The sequence below is a fragment of the Gavialis gangeticus genome, unplaced genomic scaffold (assembly GCF_001723915.1).
Source record: "Gavialis gangeticus isolate Ggan-Ray unplaced genomic scaffold, GavGan_comp1, whole genome shotgun sequence".
Lineage (NCBI taxonomy): Eukaryota > Metazoa > Chordata > Crocodylia > Gavialidae > Gavialis > Gavialis gangeticus.
In genome coordinates this window covers 612,266-621,821 of record NW_017728991.1, presented here as the reverse complement: position 1 = coordinate 621,821, position 9,556 = coordinate 612,266, and the positions used below count along the sequence as shown (strand labels likewise).

General features: G+C 65.6%; 2 protein-coding genes across 3 annotated transcripts in view; one reads left to right on the top strand and one right to left on the bottom strand.

Annotated features, from left to right (window-relative positions):
* The window catches only part of SGSH (N-sulfoglucosamine sulfohydrolase), an 8,338-nt gene extending 5,850 nt beyond the window's left edge, over positions 1-2,488 (top strand). The window contains exons 2-6 of one of the 2 annotated variants that reach the window (XM_019515589.1): positions 133-283; positions 618-774; positions 1,005-1,086; positions 1,235-1,438; positions 1,574-2,488. In XM_019515589.1, coding sequence (XP_019371134.1) covers positions 133-283; positions 618-774; positions 1,005-1,086; positions 1,235-1,438; positions 1,574-2,133 — 1,154 coding nt within the window. In that variant the 3' untranslated portion in view covers positions 2,134-2,488. The remainder of the gene's footprint in view (positions 1-132; positions 284-617; positions 775-1,004; positions 1,087-1,234; positions 1,439-1,573) is intronic. The other variant, XM_019515596.1, reaches the window with a different exon arrangement.
* A 176-nt stretch (positions 2,489-2,664) lies between these two features.
* Positions 2,665-9,556, bottom strand: part of CARD14 (caspase recruitment domain family member 14) — a 14,158-nt gene continuing 7,266 nt past the window's right edge. Inside the window, exons 6-20 of the mRNA XM_019515578.1 lie at positions 8,967-9,092; positions 8,575-8,733; positions 8,343-8,471; positions 8,080-8,216; positions 7,750-7,844; positions 7,380-7,425; positions 6,424-6,613; positions 6,172-6,298; positions 5,650-5,887; positions 4,973-5,036; positions 4,634-4,745; positions 4,209-4,382; positions 3,951-4,066; positions 3,560-3,675; positions 2,665-3,351 (exon numbers count right to left, since the gene is read on the bottom strand). Coding sequence (XP_019371123.1) covers positions 3,144-3,351; positions 3,560-3,675; positions 3,951-4,066; positions 4,209-4,382; positions 4,634-4,745; positions 4,973-5,036; positions 5,650-5,887; positions 6,172-6,298; positions 6,424-6,613; positions 7,380-7,425; positions 7,750-7,844; positions 8,080-8,216; positions 8,343-8,471; positions 8,575-8,733; positions 8,967-9,092 — 2,037 coding nt within the window. The 3' untranslated portion in view covers positions 2,665-3,143. The remainder of the gene's footprint in view (positions 3,352-3,559; positions 3,676-3,950; positions 4,067-4,208; positions 4,383-4,633; positions 4,746-4,972; positions 5,037-5,649; positions 5,888-6,171; positions 6,299-6,423; positions 6,614-7,379; positions 7,426-7,749; positions 7,845-8,079; positions 8,217-8,342; positions 8,472-8,574; positions 8,734-8,966; positions 9,093-9,556) is intronic.

The following is a 9,556-nucleotide window of genomic DNA, read 5'->3' as shown; positions in this document are numbered from 1 at the left end:
GAGGGCGTCTGCCAGCCACCGCTGCAGCTTCAGAGCAAGACGATGCCTCCCTGGCCCCCAGGGGAGGCTGGGCAGCAGCCGGTGCTCCGGCCACAGGCTCAGGCGGTTAGTTGTCCCACGCATTTGCTGCAGGGATCATCGGGAAGAAGCACGTGGGGCCAGAGGCAGTGTACCCCTTCGACTTTGCCTACACCGAGGAGAACAGCTCCGTGCTGCAGGTGGGCCGTAACATCACCCGCATCAAGCTGCTTGTGCGCAAGTTCCTCCGGAGCCAGGATGAGAGGTGAGACGTTGCGTCCTGCTCCAGGATGCGCCGGACGCCCACGTCCCAGCGTGTGCCCCGGGGGAAAGCCAGGGGCAGCGGCTCGGCTGGGCATGGGCCCCAGCTTTACAGGTGGGAAAGCCTCTTTCCAGCTCCTAGCATGTCCCAAACCAGGTGAACTCACTCCTGCCTGCCCCAGGCTGGCATCTGCATGAAGAGGTGGCCCAAGCCGGCTGCACCGCCGGGTCCGGATGGAGGGCTGGAGCCGGGTCAGGACTGGCCTGGGGCTGTGCAGGCCCTGCTCACGCCGTGTGGGCCTCCATCACCCACGGGCACTGCCTCGCTCTCCGTGCAGGCCGTTTTTCCTGTACGTCGCCTTCCACGACCCCCACCGCTGCGGCCACTCCCAGCCCCAGTATGGGCCCTTCTGCGAGAAGTTCGGCAACGGCGAGAGCGGCATGGGCTGGATCCCCGACTGGACGCCCCAGCAGTACCGCCCGGAGGACGTGGAGGTAAGACGAGGTTGTCAGGAGCGGCCCCGATGCCGGCTCCCTGCCCTCTGGGCTGTGGCTGGGCTCCTGCTGGGAGGCGATGCTGGAAAGGGGTGAGGACGGGGGTGGGAGGTGGGAACACCCGCCAAGCTTGCTGGGTTGCAGGGGCTCTGTCCGCATTGCTGGCTCTAATACCCCCATGCTCCTTCCCCTGGCATCTCCAGCCCTTACATGCTGCTTCCTCCCTACAGGTCCCTTACTTCGTTCCAGACACTCCTGCGGCTCGTGCAGACTTGGCCGCCCAGTACACAACCATCGGGCGCATGGACCAAGGTGGGCAGCGGGCCTGGGCGCAGGGCATGCAGGGCTGGGACTTGCGCAGAGATGAGCACATCCATCCTCAGCTCAGCGGCGGGGGAAGGAAGGAGGTGGGGGCTGCATCGCTGCGGAGCGCGTGCTCAGCTCTGCTCTCCGCACGCAGGCATCGGGCTGGTCCTGGAAGAGCTGAGCCACGCCGGCTTCCTCAACTCCACGCTGGTCATCTACACCTCGGACAACGGCATCCCCTTCCCCAGCGGCAGAACCAACCTGTACCGCTCGGGCACGACTGAGCCCCTGCTCATCTCCTCTCCCCAGCACACTGCTCGCTGGGGGCAGGTCAGCCAGGCCTATGCCAGCCTGCTGGGTAAGACTGGCAGGTCCCAAGGCCTCCACACCAGAGCCCCGGTGGGGACCCTCTCCCTGCAGCTGGGCTCTGGCCGGGCCACGCACCGCCCTGGCTGACAGCAGACTCATCCTCCATTTCCGTCTCCCTTCCCAGATCTCACGCCCACCCTCCTGGACTGGTTCTCCATCCCCTACCCCAGCTACAGCATCTTCGGTAGTGCACAGGTGCAGCTCACCGGGAAGTCGTTGCTGCCGGCTCTGGCATCGGAGCCAGCCTGGGCGACGGCGTTCAGCAGCCAGAGCCTCCACGAAGTCACCATGCACTACCCCATGCGGGCCGTGCAGCATGGGCACTTCCGCCTGGTCCACAACCTCCACTACCGCATGCCCTTCCCCATCGACCAGGACTTCTACGTCTCGCCCACCTTCCAGGACCTGCTGTGCCGCACGCGGGCCGGCCAGCCCACCCACTGGAACAAGACCCTGCACCAGTACTACTACCGGGACCGCTGGGAGCTGTTTGACCAGAGCCACGACCCCTCCGAGAGCTGCAACCTGGCTGCTGACCCCCGCTACGCCGAGATCTTGGAGGGGCTTCGAGCCCAGCTGGTGAAGTGGCAGTGGGACACCCAGGACCCGTGGGTGTGTGCCCCCGACGGTGTCTTGGAGGAGAAGCTGAGCCCACCGTGCCAGCCCCTCTACAATGAGCTCTGAGCCACCGGCTCCTCCCAAGAGCCTGTCTGCCTCCATGCCCCGGCTCCCCCCGTGGGCCCCGCTCACCCGGTGCCTTTGCCGAAACCCTGCTCCTAGCTTCTGCCAAAGAAACATTAAGCACCCAACTCGGCAGCCACTCCAGAGCTTGGTGCGTGCCCCCCGGCACTGCGTGGGGACGGGGTGCAGCTGGTCCCATGCCACAACTGGGCCACAGTCTGTGCCAAAACCGTGTCGGGTTCAAAGGGTCTGAGCATGCAGCACTGCCCACAGCTGGGCATCGACCGTGCTGTAATGTGGTCTTCTCAATAAAGTCCCAGAAGGAAAAGGGGCACAGATCCGTTCTGGGCGATTTGCATCTCCCCGCTGTGCACTTGTCAGTGCCGCTTGCTGAGAGTGTGAGGTGCCAGGGCTCTTAGGAGTTGCCCCAGCCTCAGCAGTGGAGCCCCTGCAGCCCCCTGCACCCAGGGCGGGTGCATGGGCTGGGGGTCGAGGGCCCAGCCATCGTAGACGAGCCTGCAGCAATGCTCAGTAACGAGGTTTAATGCAGAGAACGAACAGAACTTACAGCCTCTGATGTGCGTGGGCCCAGCCAGCAGAGATCAGAGGAACCTGGGATACCCAGTACAGTGAGACCCCAGCCATGGGAGGGGACGGCCCGGCTGCACCGGGGATGGCCAGGTCCAGACCTAGCACCGCGTCAGTCAGGGCAGCCCTGCTCATGCCAGGTCCTGCCCTGGCACCCGGGCACCACTGCAGAGGTGCCCACCCCCACACATGAAAGGGGAGCGGAGCTGAAGTGAGAAACGCCCTATACATAGAGTTACAGGGGGCTCCCTGCCACGGAGAGCAGACAGCAGCCAGGTGAGGGGTCACCCAGCACTAGCAGGGGGTGCAAACACGACACCCTTTAACCCTTTAGTTAACAGGTCCTTCACCCTCCTCTGAAACAAGCCTCCAGAAGCCCCCAGGAAACCCCCTCCCAGTCCCTGGTTTGCGGCTGCCTCCCCGGGTCAGCGCAGGTCTTGCTCGATCCACACCACCTTCTTCTGCTCGTGGGCGACTGCTGCGCACAGGCAGCCGACCAAGCTGTCCACGTCGCTCCAGCTGTCGGGGGTGATGGTGCCGTGGAGGCAGGGCGCCTTCTCCAGCTGGGCCTCCTGGCTCCGCGCGCCCTCCAGCAGCTGCTCCTCCGTCACCCCGTGGCGCTGCAAGGCCTTTCTGGAGCAGAACCAGAGAGGGGCGGTCAGCCAAGCACCTGGTCCGGGGGGATCAGTGTGCCCCATTGTTTCAGGTTTCACCCTGACTGCATGATGGGATCGGGGCTGGGGGAGCCCCTCGGGCAGTGCAGCCCACGCCGTTCTCGTTGCGCCTGCACAAGGCAGCGAGGGCCAGCTGGCAGCCGCAGAGGCCGGAGGCAGGGACCTACCGTAGCTTCTTGATGTTCTTCTCGCTGAGGGTGACAAGGAGGATGATGGGGTACATGTCCATGGCATGCAGGGCCCGCACGCTCTCCGGCCCTACGTCCAGCAAGCCGTGCACGTTCTGGAGGGAGCCAGGGCAAGAGTGGCTCAGACCCACGCGGACACATCGGGCAGGGGGCTGCCCCTGCAGATGATGGCAGCCGTGCCGGGGTTCAGCGAGGGACCCTGAGGCCGACTTGTCTGGTCTGGTGCCCTGGGCCCGTGGAGAGATGGGCAGCAGGAAGGAGCACCCCTGCCTCCAGACCCAAAGGCCTTCATTCTCCTGCTCCGGGACAGTGCCAACCATCTCCCCCCTCCACACCAAGTCCTGGTGCCTCTGCACCTCCACCCTGTTACCTTCTCCATCAGCACCTCGAGGGCCTGGCGTGTGATGCCGCAGTGGCCAGTCAGTGCCCTCTTCCCCTGGACGATGGCTCTGTGGGTGGCCGGGCATTTGGCCTCGCTCAGGAGCTCTGCAAGGGCAGAAGCAGAGCATGGGGGGGTGCCAGATCTGCTCCCCGAGCCGCCCAGGCAGCAGTGATGGGCATGGGAGTGACAAGCTGGTGCTGGGCACAGCCAGGCACCTGCTGCCATGAGGAGGTGTCCAGGCCGTACCTGAGGGGCACTTCTCGAAGGTCTTAGTGAGGCACAGCTTGTTGCTCAGGACCTGGCCCAGCAGCGTGGGCACGCAGAGGACAGGGCGCAGCCGCACTGGCTTGTGGGGCCTCACCAGCGTGTAGGGCATCAGCGTGAAGCAGCTGCCTCCCCTGGGACACGTCCTGGGGCTGGCTGCACAGGTGACAACGGGGGGAGCAGGGCGGTCAGGGCATCCCCGGTTGCCGGCAGGATTGAGGGCACCGTGGGCAGCCGAACACTTGTGTCAGCATCACGGCAGCCGCTAGCGACCGGGGGGCAGGTGGGGAGGGCAGGGGGCCCCAATCCCTGCCAAGCATTATGCCAACAGGGACCGGTCCAAGCCCCTTTGCCACGGGAAGTGTTCCCAGTGTCTCCCCCCTGCAGCGCCAGCCCACCCCACGCACCGTCCAGCTTGCTGGGGTCGTCGGTGCCGCAGTCGATGGATGACCAGAGAGGGTTGATACTGCTCCTGTCCGTGCTGACGATCCGCACCAGCTTGGCCTGCACCCCGGGCGGCTGGGGGCAGAGATGAGAGTCCTCATGCGAGAGCCCGGGGCAGCCCCCAGCCGATTCAAACGAACTGCTTGCTGGGCCCCCCCCGTGAGCCCCACGATACCCATCCCAGCACTCAGCCCAGATGTGGCTGTTCCTCCCTTGGCCACAGCCCCTTACAGCGCCCTGCCCAGGGGCCGGCTGGCACCTCTCCCCCCAGGCTGTGCCCGGGGTGCCCTCTGCCCCGTTACCTTCCGAGCTGCCGTGCTGGGCTGGGTCATGTCCCGGATCAGGGCGATGAGCAGCTGCTGCGCTCTGGAGACAGAGAGCAGAGACATGGCTGCATTAAGGCAGTAGAGCTGATGTGGGAGACAGGACCGGACACCCCAGGGGCCATGGGAATCCCACAGCAGGCGTGCGGACCAGGCTGCAAACAGGTGCTGACAGGGAGGGAGCGAGCTTGGGACAGACAGAGCTGGGCTGGAGAGGTGCCCGGCAGAACCCAGGTGTGGACATGCTGTGCTAGGAAGAGGCCTTGAGACCTTGAGGGCGCCTGCAAAGGCTGCAAGACCGTGCCAGGTCTTAGCCACAACCCGGGGAAGGAGACTGCCAGCAGCTGTGAGCTCTCCGGGGGTGCAGCTTTGCCTCCTGGGCCCTCTGGCAGCATCACTGCTACCTCCTGGCGCATGGAGGACCTGGGGCTGTGCCCGTCTCTCGCATGACTGCAAGAGATGCCAGTGACCGGTGCTGGAGCTGAAAGCCAGGACTTGCAGGCCCTGGAAGCCACATCACAGCCGTGCAGCTGGGAGGACAGGCCAGGTGAGAGGCACGTGGCTGCACCTGGGCAGCGTGGGATGGGGCCTCTCCCTGCCAGCACTCGCCTGCATGCAGGGGGCTATCAGGACCGCGCGGTGCCCAGGGGACTCACTGGTAGTAGTTGGGGATGGTGCCGGCGTCCCCATCCTTCATGCTGTAGGGGTTGACCCGGCTGGCGCCCCACCGGCTCCTGCCCTGGAACACGGTGTCCGTGATGTGCAGGATCTCATTGCACTGCACCTGCAGCCCCCCCGTCACCTTCCCCTCCAGCGCCAAGTTGGCCCGGATGTAGAAGGAGTCACCCGAGGTCACCACCTTCTCCTCCAGGTCGTTCACCAGCTTCTTGTAGCCTGAAACGAGAGGGGGGGGGCAGTAGGGAGGGAGCCCGGGGGGATGCAAACAGTGGGGCAGGAGGCTGCAATCCCCCACTCCGTTTGCTCTGGGACAAAGGGGCAATGCTCGCAGCACCGCTTGGGTGGCTTTAGCAGACCCGACTTAAGCAGCGGATGGGCACGGGAGGAAGAGCAAAGCAGCAGGATTCCTGCCTGCTGGCCTGGAGACCACGAAGACCCCCAGGAGATGCCCGGGATGAGTCCGGGGGGCCGGTGTGTGTGCTGGGGGAGCCGGCCTTTACCTTCCATGTTGCTCCTGACAGACAGGCAGCAGAAACCGTTCACCCTCCCCAGGACCCAGAGCGCCTCCTCCAGCGTGGCATCCTCCAGAACGGCCTTGAACGCCGGGTCCATGACTTCGTAGTCGACCTGCAAAGGCATGGAGATGGGCTCGCTGGGGCCGCACCCCCCCGAGACCAAGGGGGACCCACAAATCCGACCGGCAGGCCACAGGGCGAGGGCTGGGCAGGAGGAAGGGGAGTGTGGGGCCTTACCACCATGATCTGGTGGCCTGGGGACAGAGACATCTCATCAGCAGCCGAGCCCGGGATGACCCGGTGGATGAAGATGCCCGTCCGGTTGCCCCCGATGACGCTGATCTGGTCCAGGAGGGCCGTGCCCTGGAAGGCGATGGTGGTGACGCGGCTGAGGATCCGCCGGGCAGGCCGCCGGCGCATAGGTATGCTGGGGGAAGGGGCCTTCGTGAGAAGCAGCAGAGACAGCCGAAGCCAAGCGTCAGCTCCTTGCAGACCCCTTCTACCGGCTTCCCCACCCGCGGGGGACTGCAGGTCCCAGCCGCGTGCCCGGGCATGTGGACGTCCCCTCGGGGCTGGGCCGCACGGAGGCAGCCGCGAAGCTGTCCCGCGGCTGCCGGCCCTTGTCCCAGAGGCGCAGCCTGGCTCGGCTCCGGGCTCAGCATGCCCGAGAAGCGTCAAGTGCAGAGATCTGGAGTCTGCGGGACCGGCACGAGAAACCGCAGCCGGCGGTCGGTGATCAGACCCGGGCAGGGTCCCTGGCTCCTGCATGGTGACCAGCGCAACCCTGGCAGCAACGCCAGACGGGGAGGAGGAGATGGCAGCAGGCTGTAGCATAGGCAGGACGGAGCTCAGCCCTCGGGGGCATCGCAGGGGTTCGTCTGGCAGAGGCCAAATGCCAGGGACCAGAGGGGCGCTCTGCCCGGGGCAGCCGAGCCGTGTACACGACTTACCGTGTACATGTGACAGATCGATGCCTGTATCATTGCAACTTGCGTTGATGCAAACTAAAATACATCGGGATGTGGTGTACTTTGCACTGCAATGCTCATTTACATCTCAAAAAAAATCCTGTATGTGTAAAATGCGATGCAATTAAACTGCAAAAAAGGGCAATTTTCGCCATGTGTACAAGCGCCCAGGGGTGCCGCCCTATTCCAGAGACAGAGGCTGCCCTAGGGCCGAGTGCAACGTACCTCTCGGAGATGGAGGGGCCTGGGCTGGGTGGTGGGGAGCCACCAGCTGAAAGGAAAGAGCGTGGTCTGGTGGGGACAGAGGGGCAAGTCTCCCTCCCCTCCCCTCTGCCCCACTACGGCTCCCCCCCACAGCACGCATGGCCCCCGCGTGAGCCCAGCACTTGGATCTTCCCATGCCCGTGTCCGGGGTTGCTGCCAGCATCGGTCCCCGGGATGCCTCGTGCTGAGTGATACTGGGTGGGCAGGCCCTGCTCCAGGTCACGGACGAGCCCAGCTTGTCCATCCTACTGGGAGCCACAGCCAGCTGGCAGCCGGGACACCCTCTTCTCCCACCCCAGGAGCAGAGATGTGGGGCAAGGGGGACACCCACCGTGCTGCTCAGCTGCCTCGTGCTCAACCAGGGGGTCCTCTGCCTTCTCCCCAGGGAAGAGGCTGAAATCCACCTCCAGGAAGTCCTGGGAGCTGCTGCAGGGCCCAGAGCAGAGGGAAAACGGCAGTGAGGCAGTGGAGGAGAGAGCCCCCTCCCCATCACCCTGCTGCTCGGGTCACAAGGCACATCTGGACAGAGGGAGGAACCAGATGTCCCGACCCGGATGGACCTCGGGCAGTGCCCGGCCGGCTGTGGTGCACGGGGGGCAGTGGCACCTCAGAACGGCCACAGGCAGAAGGCCCCAGGAAGGGGGTGTCCCGGGCCAGCTACCTCCTGGACAAGGAGCCCTCCAGGTAGTCCTGCGTGGCTCTCCGCTGCAGGGAGCACTTGCAGGGTGGGACGGGGCTGCAGGACCGGAAGCTGTCGGCCACCTCGCTGCTCCACCGTGCACTCAGGTCTGACCACAGCTGCGGAGGGGAGACGCGGGGGCATGAGTGCCCGTCCGGCCGGCTGCCCCTGCCAGGCGAGCCCTGGCCTCCCTCATGCCCTGAGCTGCTGGGGAATCCCAGGTGGGGAAGAGAAGGGCCCCACACCTCCAGCGCGCTGAGGGAGCTGCTCCAGCTGTCGTCCCTGGGGCAGATGGCGTGCATCCGCACCAGCCGCTGCTTCCTGCGCAGGCACGGCTCCCCAGGCTCCAGGCTGGCGGGGGCTTCGTCCTGCACCTGCCGAGGCAACAGCGCACAGACAGATTTCCCAGTGCCACAAACTCCCCCCGGGCCGCGCCCAGCCCCTGTGCCACGCTGACCGGCTGCCCCCGGGTCTCACCGTGGGCACCGTGCAGCCCAGCTCTGCCTGCTGCTCCCTGGCACGCTTCCTGAGCTCGCAGATCTGGTCCGTCAGCTCGAACACCTTCCTGCGCAGCGCGTCCTTCTCCAGCAGGTTTTGGGAGATCTCCAGCTGCACCACGTCCCTTGTGCTGTACGCCTGAGGGTGCAGGGCAAGAGGGGGACAGGTCAGGGCCTTTGGAGCAAAGCGATCCAGGAGGAGGGGCAGGCATGTACCGTGTGGCCAGGGCACAGAGCCGCTCGGCTCCGTCCCACGGTGGGGGCTGGAGAGCGCCGGGAATCCGGGGCTGCAAGCAGTGCCCTCCCTGCCTGCCGTGCACATACGTGCGCACATGCATGTGCGTGCACCGGCCACACGGCAGGCACGCACACCTGGTCTCGCTCCTTCTGCAGCTCTGCCACCTGGGCCTGGAAGGCACTGATCTTCTCCTTGTAGATCTCGCAATCCACCCGCATCTTCTGGCACTCGAAGAGGGTGTGCTCCTTCTCCTCCCAGTACTGGGCAGACAGACAGAGAGGCAGGTCAGGAGGGAGCCGGCCGAGGGGGCGGAGCCCGGCAGGACACAGGTCTGCACCGAGGGCCGCGGACGCTGCAACTGGGCTCCAGCACGAAGCCAGCTCCAGAGCCAGACCCTCCAGGCAGGCCAGATTGGAGGACCCCCCCGGGCAGGGTTTGCATCCTGTGCGCCAGCAAAGAGAAGCAGCTCCGTACCTCAGGGCAGTCCGCTCACCCTCTGCCCAGCGCAGGAGTCACCTGCAGGCAGGCTGGCATCTCCAGCCCAGGAGCAGGGCACCAGGGGCTCCTACCTGCTTGCGCTGGCTCTCGGCAATCGCGGCCCTCTCCCGCAGCGAGTGGATGCGATCGAGGAGCTCCTGCTTGCCCTCCAGGGCCTCGTCCAGGTTCTGCTCCAGGATGTCCTTCTGCACCTGCGCCAGGGGCACACCGCGGTCAACGCATGCAC